Source organism: Salvelinus namaycush, chromosome 37 (assembly GCF_016432855.1).
Source record: "Salvelinus namaycush isolate Seneca chromosome 37, SaNama_1.0, whole genome shotgun sequence".
Classification (NCBI taxonomy): Eukaryota; Metazoa; Chordata; class Actinopteri; order Salmoniformes; family Salmonidae; genus Salvelinus; species Salvelinus namaycush.
Window position 1 is genome coordinate 4,752,167 of NC_052343.1, and position 22,522 is coordinate 4,774,688.

Below are 22,522 nucleotides of genomic sequence, written 5' to 3' on the forward strand. Positions count from 1 at the left end.
GCTGAGAGAAATGAGAGAGCTCAGGATGATAGACGAGTTCCACACGAGTAATTACCTGTTGGAGGGCCATTCGTCTGTGGTAAATTCCCACTTCCCACTGGTTACGAACGCAGCATGACTCAATCCCCCCTCCCCATGTTGATTCAACCTTCTCTTTTCTACCAGGCCTGGTTGCAGAGAGAGATTACAGCAGATGGAATGATTCATCAGTCTGCTTGCACTCTAATGAACAGAGGTTCATGGTTATGTAATGCAACATCCCCATATGGCAGTAGGGGAAATGGGTTATTTAGCATCGCATGGGGCTTCTCATTCCAACTCGTCTCATTTCATCAGTCTGCCGGTTGATTAGATTTACTTTAACCATCACACAAACATAGATGTAACGTGACAAGTGAAAACATAGTCTATGTGTGTAAACAGTCACTGCTGATCTGTGGCATGACCTTTCTTCGAAGATGGTCAGTCAATTGAATAAACGAATTAGGCCCTAATCTATGGATTTCACATAACTGGGAATACAGATATGCATCTGTTGGTCACAGATACCTTAAAAAAAGGTAGGGTCGTGGATCAGAAAACCAGTCAGTATCTGGTGTGACCACCATTTACCTAATTCAGTGCGACACATCTCCTTAGCATGAAGTTGATCAGGCTGTTGATTGTGACCTGTGGAATCTTGTTCCACTCCTCTTCAATGTGCTTAGTTGCTGGATATTGGCGGGAACTGGAACACGCTGTCGTACACGTAGATCCAGAGCATTCCAAACATGCTCAGTGGGTGACATGTCTGGTGAGTATGCAGGCCATGGAAGAACTGGGACATTTTCAGCTTCCAGGACGACACAGAACTGGTCAAGACCCTGGTGAAGAAAAGACAATCCCGCAGGTGAAGAACCCAGATGTGGAAGTCCTGGGCATGCGTGGTTACACGTGGTCTGAGGCTGTGAGGCCAGTTGGACGTACTGACAAATTCTCCACAATTACGTTGGAGGCAGCTTATGGTAGAGAAATGAACATTGAATTATCTGGCAACAGCTCTGGGTGACATTCCTGCAGTCAGCATGACAATTGCATGCTCCCTCAAAACTTAATGCAACAGATGACAAAATTACACATTTTAGAGTGGCCTTGTGTCCCCAGCACAAGGTGCACTGGTGTAATTATGCCATTTAGTCAGCTTCTTGATATGCCACACCTGTCAGGTGGATTTTTTATTTTGGCAAAGGAGAAATGCTAACTAATTTGTGCACAAAATGAAAAGCTTTTTGAGCATATGGATAATATTTGGGATCTTTTATTTAGGCTCAAACACTTACCATAATGCTTTTTTTATTTTTGTTCAGTGTATTATGCAGTCATACAGAAAGGCTCAGACAGATCTGTTTATTAATTCATTTGAACTTGTCCCTTAGTTAAGAGCTGTTGTGCAGATGCAGAAACCTCGTGTTTGGGGCCGGGAACATTGTGTTCTGCCGTTCTCAGAGCTGGCCTCTGACATTTGTGTGGCTTCGCAATTAAGGATTCCCCCTCTACTCTGGAGATTAAAACAGTAAACCCGAGAAGTCTTTAGTTTCATTTGCTCACTCAAATATCCTTCTTGTTGGCATTTAAAGAGAAACTATGAAAATAATCAATTGAAATTGGCACCCATGAGAAAGACAAGAGCTGAACAAAGCATCTCAATTGGTTGTAGAACGAGACTACGGTTGTGTGCTGTTGCTAGATATGCCATATAGAATGTATGGTCACTATAAAAACGCTTGGGATGAAAGTCCGCTAAACCCTTCCCACCAGAAAATGCCCAAGAGGAATCAAACATGGATTGGATTATCATGCTTTAATAAATATATTAGGACATTTGATGTTACGAGTATTACACAGTAGCTCAGGCACAAACGAGTATGGGATGTTTTGAAGCGTTGATCTCATACTCCTATCAACAAGTTGTTCCACGTACGTAAAAAGCTCTACTCCCAGGTAGAAAAATAAACATTAAGAGTGAACGTTCACTAATAAAGCTTTGGCTGCAGGTTTAAGATTTTGGAACATAAACCATTACAAACGCTTGCTTAAACTAACATTCAATTTCATCCCCACCCTCAGAAATCCTAATACTTTCAGAAAAATAACATGGCTGCTTTAAGTAGGGGTAACTAGTGCCAGCCCAGGACATCAATGATGCATAACCACCTACTCAGATTATCCATTTTAGACACAATTATGATAACAGAACAGATGGAAAGTAAATAAAATGAACAAAATCCCTTCACCATAAATAATTTCACTATTTGACATAACTCACAACTGTACACAGTGCAAAGTAACCGCGTGGGAACCTAAAGTAATAACTGTAGCTTTAATATTCACAAGTGTAGAAAAACTAAAGATTTTCACAAATACTCTTTGATTAACTGATGTTGAAGTGCTTCAAGTTGAGGGGTCGGGCTGTGCATGCGGGGGTCAGAGGCCGTTACACATCTGCCCCATGATGATGAGTGACATGACGGAGAGAGTGCAATCCCATCATGCAACAGCCGCGGATCAGTGCTGCGATGTTGTAGACTGGCGCCGCCCCATCCACTCCATGCCGGGAATACAGCCAGGCCACCGTGGGCAACACTGGTACGGCCACAGCAACAAGATCAACAAGGAAGCTGCTGCTCCAATAGCGTTTGTTGACCACGTCCATCTCGGAGGCCCTGCAGGGCTCCTCACTGCTCACCTCAAAATCCAGCTCCTCCATGAAGCGCATGGAGACCATCACCTCAGGGTCTGAGCAACACAGGCCTGAATCACTGGACATGTCAGGGCTCACTGGCAAAACTGGGGTGGGCTGGCTGGGGCTAGGCAGGCTTAAGGTGGACTGGTTAGGGGTGGATGGGATAGGGGCCGAGTCTGGGCCCTGCAGTGCTGGGATTTCTAGGAGGCTGGTAGAAGCTGGGAGGAGAGCATCTCCAACTGCACCACCATGGAGCTTCAGCAGCTGCAGCAGGAGGGTGTGCAGGTCAGGAGGGAAGGACACCACCTCGGTCTGAACGGCCTTGTCCTCTGGAGCGGGGAAGGGGAGTGTGCTGTAGCAGAATGTGTTGGAGGGTTGTGAAGGCAGTGGTGTGATCTCCTCCAGACTGTGGAGTAGAGTGGACACCCCCGGACCAGCCTCTGGGTGGCAGCGCAGCTTACCGCTAGAGTCGTGGCTGGAGTCCACCGCCGTGGACATGAGCACGTGCTCCAGGTTGTCGTTGACCAGCAGCCCACTGTCCGCCATCTCCTCCGCCGCCTGGTCACCCACCTCCCCCTGCTTGTCGTTGACAGGGGAGTCGGAGTCGCCACAGATGAAGTCCATGGTTGGCTCGTCTTGCAGCGTGGAGCCGCTCTGGGCCATCTCCATGCTGTGCAGCAGGGACTCCAGCTTGCGGTTCTGGATGTTGATGTCGACAAAGTACTTCTGGATGCCCTTGTCCTTCTCCATCAGGCTGCTCTTCATGGTCTCCACAACCTGCCGGAGCTGCTTGATCTCCTTGCGTGCCTCTTTTAGGGCCAGCTGTGCCTCGACGCGGTGGCACTCCTCCTCGATCCAGTCCTCCCTCATCCGTCCCAGCTGGGACTTGAGATTCTCAATCTCAGACTCCCTGAGGGAGAAAAGAGAGGGTTAGCTAGTAGTTACAGCTGTGTGGGATTGCAATGTTTTTCTACACTGTAGGTGGAATGCACTCTATGGGATGCATTTAGGAAACAAGCTACACATGTGATGTTCACTGAGAAGGTAACCTGTCGTGGACGGTGTTCTCCACCTCCCTCAGCTTGCTCCTCAGGTGGCGAATGGCCACCTCCTTCTGTTGCAGGGGGGTGAGGTACTGCTCTGGATTGGGGGGTCTGATGCCATGGTTGTCCCCACAGGAGTGATATCTTCTGGGAGTCATCCTTCTGGGGAGACGAGAGAGGAAATTACAGCTTAGCCCCAAGTCACATACTGCATGTTCTGCTGGTCAGACGCCATCTTTTTCTCAATGTGGATACTGACGAAGAGGACACCACATCTATTATACACACCATCCTGTACTGTGCTGAGCCCCATCTAAAGTAGGCTCCCTCAGTTCTGTGGGGAAGGAACTAGGCCATGCAAAAAAAATAAAGGGATTTGTGCAACTTGCAAGATGCAAAGCTCAAAATAGTTGATTGTGTCCGACTGGAGATAGCACTGTCAGGACACAAGCTAACCAGCCAGCAGACTTCATGCTGCAAAAAAGCCAGGTTGGTCAAAAGCTGGCAGTGATGGATAGGAAAACAATGAATTGGGAGAGAAAGCCCAAATTACATTTGCTCGACTCTAGTCTACAAGGTAAGTGTTTTTGCCCGAGAAATCCCTGAAACGCCTACATTTTTTAATTACTACAAGCACATTAACCTTCAATTGTACATTAGCAGTTCTGGAATATCCCTGTGATCAGGGCTCAGGTTAAAAAAGGGTTGATGAAACACATTTTTGTTTCTGAGGATGGATTTGGCTAATATGCAGAGCAGCCCCTCTTACAATCAAGCTTAAAAGCTAGCGCTATATCCTAGCAACAACCTGGGACTTGTTCTTTGATGCGAGCTCTCTGCATCCCTGCCAGAAATAGAACAGGCAAGCAGAAGGTAGCGAGAGAACTGGGACATCACACGAAACCCAGCCAGGCAGAAGAGAGCTGAGGGGAACAAGGACAAAAATCCCGTGGCAATAAAATGACTTGAGAAACAAAAAAGGCAGTCGTGGACGTTTTCATGGATACAAGTTTTCATAAGATACATAAGTATTATCTGCGTTGCATAGAGAGTGACTCACATTAAGCCTGTGGGCTGAATTCAAGAGGACTGGTTAGTTTTTTTTTACAGTCTGAGCAGAAAGGCAAGGTTGAGCTGGTTTGTGCAGTGCTGCTGTCATGGCAGCACAGGAACCCTCAAGTGAATATTCTGCCACATAGCAACATGAGAGAACCCAGAAGCTCTAACACAAATGTCAGACAGTAAGTGAAAAAAAAGCAGGGATGCAGCCAGGCAAGCACGTCTGGCTATCGACTGAGATACGATGAAATATTAATGAACTCTTCCTCTCCTATAAACCCAAGGTTGACACCCACACACCAAAATAATCCTGACTGTTTATAAAATCCTCTAATCTCAGCATAGCCCAATCCTGACCGATATAATCCCCGTCTCTCAGAAGAGGGGGGAGAGGAGACGACAAACAGTCCCGGCATAGAGCCTAATCTATCCACCCTTGCCCCACCTAGTGAATGCCCTCCCCTCACAGAGCAACAGATGCTTCATTACAAGTTGACCCCTAGCCCCTTCTTCCTGGGGCATTTCATGTTGATCTGAAAGGATAGGAACATGGTAGTTGCTTGTGTCCTTTGATAGGCTAGCTGGAATTATTGATATGGCTGTTTACCTGGAGGGTACTGTGGGGCTGGAGTTGCTGCTGCTGTTGGTGGATGAGGGGACTGTCCTGTACGGGGCATAGAGTTCCGCATCACGGGATGCTGAGGGGATCCCTGCCAGCTTGAACACAGGGAGGCTCCTGATGTGGGCACCACGACTGTGGGGAAAGACATGCAGTAGTTAGGCAAAGCTAAGGAGAAGATATTTTCCACAACACCAGTCTTGTAATGTTGAAGCATTTATCATTGAAAAAACAAATACCAGTGGGGGGAAAATATACAGCAATAAAGAAATAGCATAGCTATACTTCTTGGAACAGTTTCCCAGACCCAATTTTAAAAAATTGTTGAAAGTGCATTTTAGTTTAGGATCAGGCTGAATCTGGGTCTGGGAAAACAGGCCCTTTATAACACCCACTAGTGGGGTAAGATAAATGGTAAAGGCATGGCGTGTCTGCTTCTACAATGGATGCAGTAGAGCCACAGAGCCACCCCATACATCACCTGCGTGAGGAGACCTTCTTCCCTGTGGAGTTGTGGGCCAGGCTCCCCCCTCTCTTAAGGCTGCCCGTGCTGCTAGAGGAGCTGAAGTCTGCCTCACTACCTGCAGAGTCAGACAAACACGTCAGGATATTACTACTGACCTGGCATCAGCGGGCAGGAAACACTAAACACTGGTGCCACACACACTTGCATTCTGCTTTTCCATGACTACACATCTTGCAGTTGTGTTCCATGTCTATTTCAAGAAACAACTTCTCTGCATTCAGATGTCAAAAACATCACAGAAATGTAAAAAAAATAAAGTGAGCCACTTCAAAACGGTAAACAAACCGACGAGCTTCATCCTGCTGCAAAGCCCTTGTTAGAGGCTATGGTGCGTCTGTGGTTAGCAACAATGGCATGATTCAAGCAGAGGCTATTAGATTACACAGCTGCCATAAAATAAGCAGGCCCGATCATTTCAACCTCGCACGAGAGAGTACCTAATGAATTCAGCCTCATCCGCTAACCCGTTCATAGACGCGAACTACCTTTAGCGCCTATTGACGATTCGCTCTACTGGCCGAGCGAGTTTATTAGGAGCCCCAACGCTCGTGCTGAACGTTAACATGCGTCGCTTACAGTACGGTTTTGGAAACATAAGGAACGCATCTTATTTTTTTCTCGCTGATATGAAAGGTTAAATTGCTACACACCTTTATAGGTTTCCCACAAGGACATATTTCGATGTTAAAACGCTTGTTTACGGAGGACAGACAGAAGACAGTCAACTACCAGTGCTAATTAGCTATCTGCGTCTTCGAACACCTGTGTCATTGAACAATACTGTCAGCTGCAATTTAAAACCGTGTACAGCAAGTAGATTTTGCATTTAGGATATGAAATTAGAGGGCAAAGTTTAGAACCGACTCAATTTAAATAGAGTATTTGGCTGCCAAAGCCAATTCACCTCTAAAACAGAACCTGTGAGTTGCTTGGACTATAAGGAATAACATCAGGCCAAGCAAGGCCATGAGATCTGTCACTCAACACCTGTCTGATGGCTGCAGGACAGGCTGTGGTATCGCTTTCCCTAACCGCTCCCTCCCTTATGCACTACAGTAATATACTGCCATGAAGGGTCGATACAATTTGTACATATCATTTTTGCATCAACCACTTCATAAAAACATGTTAAATCCAGATAATCCCTAGAAAACCAAACATAGTACATTTAAGCATCATATCATCTAGTAAAGATTCAGACCAGATTAATAATGAAACAGGGCTAACGTACCTACAGTAGAGCTGTACCAAATCATGACAACCAATTTCATTCCATAAATAACCTCTGAAGACACGTTGCTAAATTAGTGCAAAAAATACTGTTGCAATAATGCATTCTCAAACAAAACAATCACTCTCAGAATGGGCCAGCGTGGCAACTCAATATGTGGGTAGAACATCATTCTCCCTAATCAGTGATTGGTACACTCCTGAAAGGAAGCATGGGACACTAATGACGTATTTTCAGTGAAACCATGACATACCTGAGTAGCATCTCTTTCCATTCGATAAAACCATAGTAAAGTGCTCACAGTGAATTTATGACTAAATAACAACAAAACTGAACCTTCAACACCGGGTGAGTGAATCAATTGCAGGTACAACGTGAAGTCTGACTGCTAATCAGCCTAATTGGAAAACCTCAGGTCCAACATTATTTATCCAATCAGCAGCCTCTCTGGATTTGAACCTTGATTAAGCCGTTGGTCGGATTCAATAATGCCGAGCCTCGGGGCGCATGACGTGAACGGGCAAAAGGAGTGAGGGAGGAGTGCCCATCTCAAATCAAACAGTAAACTGCGTTTCTCGGTCATGTCGTCAACAAGGCAGCATGGCGAATCGTCCAGAAACATACATCTATTTTCCATACAGTATATATTTGAATTTTCTAACTTTTTTAATTTGCAAGGCAGATAAAGCATTTTTTGTATCAAAAGCAATCAATTTTGCATGTGAAAACACAGAATCCTACTCATTACTCCACATGCTTAATTACATCACTTTTGTTTGAGCCAACTTCAACTTGGGCTTTAAACGGGATCCCGGGCCAGATTAATCAATCCCCTCATTGTTGGCATTCTTCTCCACAGACCTTGCTGACACATGCCAGATTTTACAAAGCCTGGATAAGTATTTTACATATCAGCTAACCACGTATGTCAGCAATGTGGTGCCCAAAGGCACAGAAGATGAGGTGTCATGCAACCATTGGTTGATACATGCAATGGCTGAGCAGGGGAACACAACCATTGAGTGCGTCTCAATAATATCTCCTTCTTCCTGCATTTGTTCATTATTCCCCAGAAATGTAAAAGCATTGGATTGGTGTAGACATGGGCTAGAGGAAGTTTCTATCATATGTCTTATACCAGTAGCCATAGGGAGAACCTCAATTGCATACTCATTAAAAAAATATATGTTTTAGCGTCTCGCCTCCTTCTCAAACCCCATTGGATGAGAAAGCCAGAGGTCCTGCCGCTCTGACTGTCTCCTCCAATGGATGTTTTGCAATTGAGATTCTCCCATTCTCTCACCAAGCAAATCATTGTTGCTTATGTAACAGTTTAGTTTCCGTCCCTCTCCTCACCCCTACCTGGGCTTGAACCAGGGACCCTCTGCACACATCAACAACTGCCTCCCACGAAGCATCCTTACCCATCGCTCCACAAAAGCAGCGACCCTCGCTGAGCAAGGGGAACAACTACTTCAAGGTCTCAGAGTGAGTGGCGTCACCAATTGAAACACTATTAGCGCGCACACCGCTAACTAGCTAGCCATTTCATATCGGTTACACTCACCCCCCTTTTGACCTCATCCTTTTCCGCAGCAACCAGTGATCCAGGTCACGGCACCAATGTAACAGTTTAGCTTCCGTCCCTCTCCTCACCCCTACCTGGTCTCAAACCAGGGACCCTCTGCACACATCAACAACTGCCTCCCACAAAGCATCGTTACCCATTGCTCCACAAAAGCCACAAAAGCCTTGCAGAGCAAGGGGAACAATTACTTCAAGGTCTCAGAGCAAGTGACATCACCGACTGAAACACTATTAGCGCTCACACCGCTAACTAGCTAGCCATTTCACATCGGTTACACTTACTTTCTACTGCTAAAATTACATGAAAACAATACTATGCAGATAGTGTATACACACAAAGCATGTAGAAATCAGGGTTGGGCTCAATTTGAATTAAAGGCAGTCTATCAGGAAATTATTAGAATTTAAAATGCAGACATTGAGTTTATTGAGAAGTCATTGAAAATAAATGCCCTTTTTTATATTATTGGATTGTGATTTTAGTTTACTTCCTGAATTGACTGCTTTCGATTCAAATTGAGCCCAACCCTGGTCTACAAGAAACCATTTCACACGGCTATTTCATATATATTTTAATCTGATGTAGATGTGTTCTGTAGATCTTTTTTAATTGACAGTTAGACAAGTACTTCAATCAAACAAATACATAGAATCAGAATCAGCATTGAGAGAAATGCCTAAGACAGGGCTGCCCAACCCTCTTCCTGGAGATCTACTGTCCTGTAGGTTTTCAGTCCAACCCTAAGTTAGCATATCTAGTTAAGGTCTTGTTGAGCAGCTAATTAGTAGAGTCAGGTGTGTTAAATTAGCATTGGACTGAAAACCCACAGGATGGTTGATCTCCAGGAAGAGGGTTGGGCAGCCCTGGCTTAAGATCTACTAGGTCAACGTATGTATGATCCTCCTAACTCCACCTACAAAAAAACTGAAGCCATTCCTTGCAGTAGCCTACCTCTGGGCAATGTGGTCGATCGCTGCTCCCTCTTGTGCCTTGGCGGGGGTGCGTGCCACTCTTCCATCACCCTCACCCTCTTCACCTTGGTCTTGCACTCGGCGGTGAGCTTGGGGGAGCCATGCGGACTGTTGTCTGAGCCTGACAGGGTTTTGGAGGGGGACACAGACTGACTACTGGGGCAGCCGGTGTCATCTATGTAGACAGGTATAGCCAAGAATACACATGCAGCATGGAACACACAGCAGTCAATCAATCATTCAGAGCTCAAGGTTCACTCCCTCGTATCTGTTCATACTGTGACTCATCCAACCAACAGTGTTCATGTTACCAACGCCACAGCACTGTGTTACGGAAGCTGAAGGGAGGTGACAAGAAACTTCCATGATGACTTAATGTTATTCAATATACATCAATATGTTGTAACCTAATTTTGGTTAGGTGTAACTGTTGTCAAAAATAATGTCGATAGAGAAAAGAATCTAGGCCTACTACAGAAGGATAGGTAATTTCTGGAATAATGCCAACTATTATGTAAACTTTTATGTTTGCCAACTTTGTTGTTTATGGTAGGTTAGTGGCCTTGTGTAATTCAAATTTGTTGCAACAGTATGCTAGTCGATTGAAACAACAGTAATCAACAAGCTTTCATATGATATGATGAGGACTTCTCTTTACATAATTTGACTTGGCAACACTCACAAAATCTCCAACGCATGATTATGTAACCAACGCCCTGACTAGTATGTGATAAGATGTGGACTCTGCCTGCATGGTCAGAATGGCATAACAAAGCCTACATAACAGTGTGTTGGCATGATTTCAGACATTTTTATAAGATGAACCCTGGCTGCAGGGGTGGACTGGGATCAGAAATCGTCCTGGGCATTTCTAACACACCGGCGGCCATTCATTCTGCACACAAAAAATTATATTTAGATAGACCAGCCCATCTGCCATTGCCAGAACTGCCCTGGCTGCCATCAACAATGCCCTGGCTGCCATCAACAATGCCCTGGCTGCCATCAGCAATGTGACAATAGTGACAGGTGAAGGCAAAGTCCTATCAATTTTATGTTTTCAGCTAAATTTTGTGAGATTAGAAGAGGAAACTACTTTAGACTTTTAGGATGCACCCTAACCTTGATCTGAAACATGGGAACCACTTACCTGAGCAAAAGCTGTTGGTGCTGATGGTCCGTTTGGAGTTGTCCGAGCTGATGTCACAATCCTTACCCTCCTCCTCTGAAATGGGTGATTCGGACAGAGGTGACCCTTTCTCATTAGGGTGGAAAGGATGTAGGATCAAGCGTGGGATGCGGCTGCGGGGGCTCTCCTTCCCCGGTGACTTCTTTTCCTGAGCACCATACAAGTATCACAACTATGCTCACCACTTGAATTTTTGCCACAAGAACAGATCAGATTCATATCAGAATCGGTGTGCGCGAATGCAACTTTGTGCATTTTGTCTTTATCTCACTAGCTCTGTCACAGCGACACAGTCACGAACTAATTATGGTCTGCTATTGTGACTGTGACAGTCTAGATTAGATAACTATCATTCTCATGATGTGACATTTTAACCAAAACATTAGCTGAATTGTTAAGATTCAAAATGATAGCCTAATATAGCAAGAATGATTGACTTTGAAAGTGTTGCAATGACACGCACCTCATATTCCTGGAATGGTCCCATTGTGCTTAACACTGCCTTTTCCCCGTTGGATCTGTGAGAAAAGTAAAACGAGGTGAGATGTATTTCTGTCCAAAGGCATCATGACGTGGCACACTGGCACTGAACCCTTTACGAACAAGGGCGACTCTGTCTGGAATCTGTTACGTAAATCATGTCACCCCCGCCCACGTCCACCCCTGCCTGGCACAGATGGCACAGACACTGACCAGACCGTGGTCATTAAACCAGTGAGCCCCACATCAAATATAGGCTACCAGATTGAAAATATTTTTGTTTCACTTGAGAATATTTTGCATGTATTTCCTCAAACATGGAACAAAGGCATGAGACTGTTTCTTAAATCCAATAAAACCCCAGGCTTACTGTCCTTCACATGCATGTGCCACAAACAAATACAACTACCTGAAATCCAGTATCCGATTACGTATCGACGTAATTGAATGATGATTGAAACCTAGTCGTGAATGATGCTGCAGAGAGGAACTTGGTGGGGTTCTAACTCTTAATTTATTCATGTATTTCGAAATGACGTCCCACTAGGTGGAAAACAGACAGCAGCATCTTCAAACATCTATAAGAGAGAGGTTGACTAAGTGCCATGAGTTATTCTGCCAAGATAAAAAAAACAAACAGAAATATGACATTTCTTCCTTTTGGGATCCTGTGCCAAAGAGCCTTCTTCCTGCCAAAAAGATGACACCAGAGAGTAACACACCGGCAAACCGCTCACTGAATATTGAGATAAGAATTACAGAATAATAGTGTACGATGTTTGGGTTGTATATTGATTTTCACAGACCTTATACACGTAGTTCAATTCACCCTCTCCATTTTGACATAGACACACAAAGGCCCCCAGGCTCCAGTACAAGCACAAAAGTGTATGTTTTATTGATGTTTGACGGCTGAATAATTCAAGGTCCACATAATGCCCGACTGCACATTATAACATAACTCCATTCTTTATCCATTCCCTCTCTCCTGTTGAATGTTGTGCCTCTTAGCATCATCGCTTAAAGGAGTTGGTTATGTAAGTGTGTACGTCTTTGGTCTACTCTTTTTTTATATCAAGAATGACTTAATTGACCCCTAAGGTCGTTATCGCTTTACTGAATCCAGACTTCTTTCCCCCCCTTACAGTCCAGATGCTATCTCTTTATTTTGACTGCATGGCACCCAGGATGTTGGTAAATATAGCAGCTGTCCCTGTCCCCAAGCAAACACCCATCTTGAAATACACTGTGTAGCCTGACCATCATGTCTTCCACTACAGGTACGTTTTCAGCAAGTAAGGGCGAAGAAATCAGTTAAACAGTTAAACCACAAAAAATAATACTTGAAGTCAGGTTTCATACTAGATTGTATGCACTTTTAGTCTTCTAGGTCCCCCAGCCCTGATATGAGAACACCCCAAAAGTTCACCTGAAATGGCAACTGAGAAGTGTGTCATGAGCATCACAATAAAACAGCAGTACCCCAGGATTTTATGCCTCGATATGTTTTCCTTTTGTTTCTACCCGCCTCTGGATAGCTGGCACACAAGCACACAGCTTCAGAGTGGAATCAGATTAGGAAGCAGGCACAGTTGCAGAGCTACCAACCAAACAATGCCCTAGCAACAGACTTAGCAACAGAGGAAAATTACTGCAAGGATGACACAGGCTAAATGGGACCAATTAAATTTGCAGACAGTTCTGTGTTCAGCATCTTCCGAGAGTGCAATAGGAGGATTTTCCTCCTGCAACATAACAAATGTCAATGTTGTTTACTTCGGGAGTGGCCTATGGCAGTGTGGGGGGAGTCTTACAGACTGTAACAAGGTCAGGTGTGCTCCCATATGAGCAAGTGCGTGTGAGCCGTTGTCTCTGTGCACATCAACAGCAATCAATGTCAGGAAAATGCAATCAAGTCTGTGCATTGCTATACTCAATAGTTGTTATCGTATCATGTCCATACAGTGTCTCAATGCTGATTGAATCTCAGCAGTGCTTGTAAACCTTCTCCTGGGTCATGAGGAATGACCCAGGTAGAAGAAAAGGTAAAAGAAAATGGACTGAAACGGTGAGGGACTACCTGGACTTGTCGAATAACAAGCACATATTTTCCCTTTACGTTACAAAATATTTTTAAACATTTCATTTTCCATGCAGGCAAATGTAACCCTGGTGGTCCCTTAGAAGATAGAGACCTGGGTGAGGGGTTGACAGCCTCAGATTCACAGAGAGATGTTTTCATCTAAGCCTGCCCATGCATGCTCTCGGTAGATAAGATGCAAAACAACATGAGCATCTCGACAGCGGGAGCCGTACGGCTGCAACAAGCTCTCACGGTCTCACGTTAGAATTAGATGTTCGTCCATCTTTCTCAAGCAAAATTTGATGCTTGCGAAACATGGACAAACGTTTAATTCTGACAACAGCCAGAGCACCAGACGGCTCCCGCTGTGGAGATGGTCACATTGGTCAACACCTCTCTGTGAATCTGTCAACCCCTCACCCAGGTGTCTATCTGCTAAGGGACCACCAGGGTTACATTTGTTCCCCACGTCAAATTTCGAAGTGTTTAAGGTTAAGTTTAGGCATTAACTCTGAATTTTTAATGTTAGGGCCAAGTTTAGGCATTAACTCCAAAATCTTAAGGTTAGGCATTAACTCCGAATGGGCTATGGTAAGGGTTAAGGTTTGGGGGAAAAAAATCTAAAAACAACTTTCTATCGCTGGATTCAAACATGCAACCTTTGGCACCAGAGGCAGATGCTTAGGCATTAACTCTGAATGGTTAAGGTAAGGGGAAGAAAGAAAAAAAAACTTCTATAGCTGGATTTGAACATGCAACCTTTGGCACCAGAAGCTAATCCTTACACCCATCCCTGTCCATATCAAAAACATAAACCGACTTGAAACTAACACCGCTCACTGTTGCCCCTTGTGGCTGGTTTCCACATGATCTCCTGACGTCCTCAGATATGGATGGAAGTCTAACACTGACTTGGCATCACGGGTGAGCTGGCTGTGTTGTTCACAGTGTTCCTGGCTTTGGTCCTATGGCTGGAACTTATGCAATCAACTGGGTATCAAACCCGGGTGTTTTGCACAACTCAAGACTATGTTAGCCTACCAAGCTAAAGTCTATAGACCTCAGCTCTGGGAGTTAACAGTCATTTTCTGTTCTGCAGGCAAGGTTACTCATCTCTGCGAGTGGTTTGCAGCCGTTTATCTCAATATCAAATCTTTTCTGGGTAATAATGATGTACCTTGCTGTAATTCTTTTAAATGAAAATGGTCAAAAAGAAACAAAAATACCTTCTTAGCAAAGAGCAATTTCTCAAAGAAGAATTTTGCTAGGAATATCTGGTAGTGGTCTGAGTGGGGAGGGGAAGACTGAAATTAGCTGTCATTGGCAGAGAGGTTTGAAACACTCTTTGTTATTGGTCTATTAACACATTTACCACCTGGTGGTGTCACCAGGCAGGCCAAAATGCCATCCCAACAAAACAGGCTGACATTTTAGGTGGTCTTTTCAAACAGCTCTTACACTAAAAGGGCATTATCATACTTTTTACAATTTCACAGTATTTTTCCAACCTCATAGTGTGGACATATATAAGACCTCTGGGCCTTTAAATAGCTGCACAGATCTGCAAGCTCATATTCTAACAAGATAACTCATTTAGTTATGAAAGCCCATTTAGTGGGTATAATGGTTTCATTTAATTCAAGCTGTTTTATTTGTTATTTGCATTACACTTAGATGTAAGTGTATTTCTGAGCTGGGAATTACCTCACGATACTGCATCCTCATTCTGTTCAATCTGTATATTGTCTGCCTGCTTGGCTTGAGTATGCACTTCAGGGCAGTCAACTGTATGGAGCGTTATATAATCCAATCTCTTCCTCTGAGTGGGTTGACATATGGTATGGCACATAATAATTTATTGAAAGCCATATAAAACAGAACATAAGCTTATTGGACATGTCGTGTATGTATGTTCAGGTATTGTGTGTGTGTGTGTGTGTGTGTGTGTGTGTATGTGTGTGTGTGTGTGTGTGTGGTGTGTGTGTGTATACATGCAAACATGTGTGAGCATTCAGGATGATGATAGAAACTATATGTTTCAAGGTGTCTAATTTTCTGTCTTTTGATGATATTCACAAACTAATACATTACAGTTTCTCCAATAAAACCACATCTGAAAATGTCCAGCTCTTTAAAGTGCTATGATAGATTTTTCCCAAATCCAACATAGATTTTCCTTATCAACCTGAACCTTATGGTGTGCGTAAATACCCATAACAATGGCAAGGTGTAAAAGCTTTCATTTGCTTTTTGGTGGTTGATAACGTGCAGTTATCAACAGTTATCCCATTCAGTGCACTCTAAATACACACATTATTTACAGAGAGAATACAGACAACCAATGTATGATGGCAAAACGTTCCTTAATATCCTTATAATATCTGTTTCTGCAAATGCTGACCATGTTTGTCCATGTTTAAGTTACATTATGTGATGTGCTTCATGGTGACTTGGATGAAGGTCTCCCCCTTTTTAACATCAAAGGTAGGCCTAATATCAAAAGTTATCCGCCACATGTATAAATTCTTAATATTGACTGTTTGAAAATGATTTTAGACCATTCTCCTAAAATCCAACAACGAAGGCAAAACATACAGTTTAGCCCATAAATTTACTGAAATATAGCTACAAAAACATGCATTGTCGCTCTTGTAACCCCAGACGAAAGATATCAAAGCGTAGGGGGGATGGTCGCCCATGGGATTATCGTAATACGCAGTTGAAATCAGTGGCGCTGTCCACTGTCTCGTGGTGCTGAATGTGATCAAGCGCTGTATGAGTTCAAACTTAATCTGACCATCTTTTCAACCAGCCCCACCTTTAACATTTGGTTAGTGCGCAGTAGCTTAAATAAATTAAACGTATTTTACAATGATAATTTCGGACTTAACTAAATACAACAACATGTCGATGGATAGCAAATTGTGATAAGAAATGGGAAAGTAAACAACATCATAGGCCAGCTAGAAATCAGAATTACAAGCCTATCGTTTTTTCCTAATCCGATTTTTTCCTAAATGTTTTCATCAAGCTATTTACATAAACATATACTTATACTTGCCTGGATGTTTGGTGTTGATTCCCCCAGTCGCAAAGGATGCGCGTGTAGCCTAAATCACCGACACCACAACGAGTCCCGCGTTACTCCAGTGTTCCTCACGAGTCTGACCGTGGAGCCCATCCCACTCTGTGTTTTGATATGAGGAAATTACACTGTGCACACAGGATTGGACGAGGATGAAGCTGCTAAACACTCACCACCAGTGACAGCGCGTGCTTGAAGTCAAGTATGACCAATGTTCCAGCAGTGTAGGGTTACATAACGCAGGCATGATTGTTCCGTCCTGAAATTGCCTTCTTCTGCCTCCCATAGCCTATGTAGCGAGATTCAGATTACATTTTGTTCCCCCAAAATGACACAGACAATAAGATCAGGATGTGTGACAAAAACAAATGCATGAAATAACAACAAATATCTACATTTTGAAACAATATAGTTGCATCTCAGGCAATGTCAGTACGACTGAGGCGCAGCATGGGTTTCCTGTCCATGGTGCTGAAGTCACTGGTCCAGGAATTGAGTCCAGGAATTGAGCAGTAGCGTCATTAGGCATGGGCTTCCGGGACTCATGCCCCGGATTTTTTTGCTCCAGCCCCCAACCTTCTTACATTTCAGTCTGATATGAGTTTCCATAACCACACATCACTTGCACTATGCAGTATTTATAAGAAATCATTTTACTGACACATTTTTGTGACAAAAATAAACAATACAATGTAATGCGCTAGGCAGAAGGCACTGAAAGAAGCCCCTAGAATGACCACTCACATCCCTTGACCCCTCGCCCACCCTTGCAGCACCGGTTAGATGTCAATGTCGTCACTCAGCAAAAGGCGGGTCACTCAGTCAGAATCTGGATATTCGGAACTTCTTCCAAAAGAGTGCAAGCAGGTTGAGCAGGTTGAGGCAGCAGTGAATGAGGTACAGAGGTTGCAGAACAGCCATAAAGTCAATGTGCAGCAACAGCCGAGTTGCAGGGTTGGTAGTAGCTAACTGAATTGTCTCTCTCAGTATAAGGGTTGGCTAATGCTAATAAGCTAGAATTAGCGTTATGCATCCTTAAGCTATTGGGTGTCAGTCAGAGTTATTTAACAGTATATTTAGTGAATGGGCAAGCAAAGGATGTTGATGATGAAAAGTGTTCATTTTCAGCTAGTGTATTTGATGGGTTTTGTTTCTGTAGCTAGCTTGGCTGGCTAGACACTTCGGTAGCTACTGGCTGGATTTCATGGTTCGGGCTAGGCCTCTTAGTTCCAGTGAAGGGAAATATTAATGCTACAGCATACAATGACAGTGTAGATGATTATGTGCATCTAACTTTGAGGCAACAGTTTGGGGAAGGCCCTTTCGTGTTTCAGCATGACAATGCGCCCGCGCACAAAGCGAGGTCCATACAGAAATGGTTTGTCAAGATTGGTGTGGAAGAACTTGACTGGCCTGCACAGAGCCCTGACCTCAACCCCATCGAACACACACATCGAACACACACCCCATCAGTGCCCGACCTCACTAATGATCTTGTGGCTGAATGGGAGCAAGTCCCCGCAGCAATGTTCCAACATCTAGTGGAAAGCCTTTCCAGAAGAGTGGAGGCTGTTATAGCAGCAAAGTGGGGACCAACTCCATATGAATGATTTTGGAATGAGATGTTAGATGAGCAGGTGTCCACATACTTTGATCATGTAGTGTACACATCATGTAGTGTACAATTTTGCAATCTAAAACATCAACGATTAGCTGGTGGAACTGATGAAATGAAATTAATAATCTCGGTTTTATAACTTATTCCGTTCTGCAGGTCCATGTTTTGGCTCATATATCTTGATATCCATATACAGTGCATTCGGAAATGATTCAGATCCATTGACTTTTTCCACATTTTGTTACATTACAGCCTCATTCTAAAATATACTTTAAAAATCCCCCCTCATCAATCTACACACAATACCCCATAATGACAAAGCATAAACTGTATTTTAGACATTTTTGCAAATATATAAAAAATTCTCCCATTCTTCTCTGCAGATCCTCTCAAGCTCTGTCAGGTTGGATGGGAAGTGTCCCTGCACAGCTATTTTCAGGTCTCTCCGCTCTGAATGGGCCACACAAGGACATTCAGAGACGTGTCCCGAAGCCACTCCTGCGTTGTCTTGGCTGTGTGCTTAGGGTTGTTGTCCTGTTGGAAGGTGAACTTTCGCCCCAGTCTGAGGTCCTGAGCGCTCTGGAGCAGGTTTTCATCAAGGATCTCTCTGTACTTTGCTCATCTTTCCCTCGATCGTGACTAGTCTCCCAGTCCCTGCCGCTGAAAACATCCCCACAGCATGATGCTGCCACCACCATGCTTCACCGTAGGGATGGTGCCAGGTTTCCTCCAGACGTGAAGCTTGGCATTCAGGCCAAAGAGTTCAATCTTGTTTCTCATGGTCTGAGAGTCATTTAGGTGCCTTTTGGCAAACTCCAAGCGGGCTGTCATGTGCCTTTTACTGAAGAGTGGCTTCCGTCTGGCCACTCTACCATAAAGGTCTGATTGGTGGAGTGCTGCAGAGATGGTTGTCCTTCTGGAAGGTTCTTCCATCTCCACTGAGGAACTCTGGAGCTCTGTCAGAGTGACCATCGGGTTCTTGGTCACCTCCCTGACCAAGGCCCTTCTCCCCCGATTGCACAGTTTGGCCAGGCGGCCAGGTCTAGGAAGAGTCTTGGTGGTTTCAAACTTCTTCCATTTAAGAATGAGCCAGGCCACTGTGTTCTTGGGGACCTTCAATACTGCAGACATTTTGAAGTACCCTTCCCCAGATCTGTGCCTCGAAACAATCCTGTCTCGGAGCTCTACGGACAATTCCTTTGGCCTCATGGCTTGGTTTTTGCTCTGACATACACTGTCAACTGTGGGACCTTATATCGACAAATGTGTGCCTTTTAAAATCATGTCCAGTCAAATGGATTTACCACAGGCGGACTCCAATCATGTTGTCGAAACATCTCAAGGATGATCAATGGAAACAGGGTGCACCTGAGCTCAATTTCGAGTCTCATAGCAAAGGGTCTAAATAATATGTAAATAAGTTATTTCTGTTTTAATATTTTATTAATTAGCAAAAATGTCTAAAAACCTCTTTTCGCTTTTTCATTATGGGGTATTGTGTGTTGATTGATGAGGACTTTTTATTTATTTAATACATTTTAGAATAAGACTGCAATGTAACAAAATGTGGAAAAAGGGAAGGGGTCCGAATGCACTGCCTAGGACAGGGATGGGAAACTCCAGTCCTCGGGAGCCTGATTGGTGTCACACTTTTGCCCCAGGCCCAGTTCACAAACCCGACTCCAGTAATCAACTAATCATGATCTTCAGTTCAGAATGCATTTAGTTTAATCAGCTGTGTTTGCTAGGAATGGGGGAAAAGTGTGGCCCCTCTCCAGCCCCTGAAGACTGGAGTTGCCCATCCCTGGCCTAAGGGCTAGTTAGGGACCATTGGTTAATTGCACAATGTAAATGGGACAATATGTTAAAATTCCAATAGCTCCGAATGTCAATGACTTAAAAACCTCAAACACACTATAAATTGTAGAAATTCATATACAATTATTGAAAGCATTTAATGAGAAAACTAAAAGGTGTGCAACATGGAAATATTGTCTCATTTACATTGTGTAATGTAATGTCTGTCAAAGTCAGACAGACTGCTGAAGATAATTGGCAAAATAATTTGGCTTACACTTCCCATCTGCGAACACACACACCAGACACCCACATCACACTACACCCCAAAACCAACTCATGTTTGAATTCATTTATGGCCGCTAGCATTTCTTAATTAACCAAATCTAAGATGAAGCCAAATCAGGAAGTTCAGTCTCTTTAAAACTAACTAAGGACATGTTGCACCTCTACCTTTCAGATGAGCCTAGAAGGAGGACAGATGAGAATAGGAGGCCAGTGGAGTTTAAAAAAAAATACACAGTAGATGTATGTATTCCAGAGTAAAGATTGTTCTAGAGTAGAGAGACCCACAGCAGCAACTGTAATTGAGTACTGGCAGTGTCTGCTGTGACAGGTGGGAAGGTGCAAGTTCATCTCAAAGTGCACCAAATTCATGCATATAGCTGTTGAAATTGCTTCTTTTTTGTGCTGGGGGAGAATGCCCTCAGACCCACCTACTGGTTTAGGGCTAAGCCCTGAATGTCTTCAAATCATAGAAATACCCCAGATTGTCAGTATAGAAAAGCAATTCTGTCTTTGACTAGAATTTGAATAGAATTAATACTTCTATGTCTAAAGTAACAGTAAGGCTGAAAATTGCCAACATTGAACAATGGATTTGAAGCAAAGTATGGTTAATGTGAATGATAGGTCTACGGTTGGTTTTTATTACAAATCAAATCATATCAATGTAATTAGTCCACTATCTTGTTTTAGCCTAAGCAAATGTCAAAATAAATGATTGCTTTTTCTAAAAAAATAATTGCATTTCTGTAACTGTTTTAAAATAAATAAATACAAATACAATACCACAATCTCATTGTCAGTTCAATGTGTTTTTTTTTACTGTACTCTTCCATAATGTATGGTAAAGCATAAATGCATTAACCTTATTTTATTTCTTACAACCTTCAACAGCACAGATAACCTTCCATCATCTTACAAAGAGAAAAAAACTGTCTATCAGAGATTTTCTGTACTCCGACTTTCTATTAAAATATTGTCAAATCTGAGGGTAATTTGAAGCCTAGTTTATAGAAAACTATAGTCTTTAGTTATTCTCGTTGACTTTGCAAAGGATTGTAAGCATTCCTTTGAAATGACGTCACACACTACTCTACTTATCACCTTTACTTGCAGCTGAGTTTCGCGCCGGGCGCGGGGGCGCATGCCTGTAACCCAAGTCACCTGAGGAGGCTGAGGTTGGCGCATCGTGTGAGCTGAGGCGCTCTATGTCGAACGGGTGTCTGCACTAAATTCAGTATCGATATAGTGCTCCTGGGGAGGCCGGGCCCTCCAGGTCGTCTAAGGAGGGCTGCACTGGCCCAGGTCGGAAACGAAGCAGGTCAAATCCCCGGTGCAGTCCAGTAGTGGGATAGCGTCTGTGAGTAGACTCTGCAGCGCATCCTTCGCAAGACTTCACAATCCAATTTGTATCATCCCCCAAAAATTATTTAAAAAAAATCTGCTTTATGGTAAGAATTGCTTCTACAACATGTTTAGTAACCGTTCGACCAATTTAATCAGGTGCTCTTCTGAGAAATATACTGACTCATACTGACGAAAGAAGTGAATAACGTAATTCAGCTGAGCCCGTTGAGAGCAACATTTATTTGAGGACAAGTAACTGCCAAAGCTCTCCAAACTCAATGTTCAGATTGCAGAGATCATCAGACGGAGGCTGTTAAAAAGCCCAGGTCAAAGAGGTGGGGAATACTGAGTAGCTTCACACTTGTGGCCAGAACATTCAAGTAGCCTACCCCTGTGACCAATGGCTACTTAATTGTGTGAGACATCTAAGGCCTATTCTCATTTGACACATTTGAAGTAAAATACTGACGCTATCCATGTGTCTTAGAGTAAATTTAAAGAGTGAAAGCTCCATGTCAAAGCCACAGATATCAGGAGGTGGTGGACAAATGCTGCCCTCTGCTGGAGTGTACTGCCACACAATGGAATAGTAAATCATGCTATTTCAACCACATGCTATTTTATGGACTGATTTAATCATGTTTATTCCTCCACATACCAATTTATAGAAATGCAAATAGATAATCATTCACATTAAAGTTTTAGATAAATGTAATAAATACATTTAAAGGTTTTAAATCCTAATTTAAAACCTCAAATATGCCATATACACTACCGGTCAAAAGTTTAAGATCACCTACTCATTCAAGGGTTTTTCTTTATTTTTAGTATTTTAGTGAAGACATCAAAACTATGAAATAACACATATGGAATCATGTA

The 22,522-nt window shown here is 43.4% G+C and overlaps 1 protein-coding gene across 1 annotated transcript; it reads right to left on the reverse strand.

Annotated features, from left to right (window-relative positions):
- Nucleotides 1-1,825: 1,825 nt before the first annotated feature.
- Nucleotides 1,826-21,484, reverse strand: LOC120031577 (syntabulin-like). Its single transcript, XM_038977386.1, has 7 exons — nt 21,407-21,484; nt 10,910-11,096; nt 9,740-9,991; nt 5,925-6,024; nt 5,432-5,578; nt 3,772-3,927; nt 1,826-3,632 (listed from the first exon to the last, which is right to left on the reverse strand). The coding sequence occupies exons 1-7, from the start codon at nt 21,482-21,484 to the stop codon at nt 2,474-2,476; spliced, it is 2,079 nt and encodes a 692-aa protein (XP_038833314.1). The 3' UTR covers nt 1,826-2,473.
- Nucleotides 21,485-22,522: the final 1,038 nt, after the last annotated feature.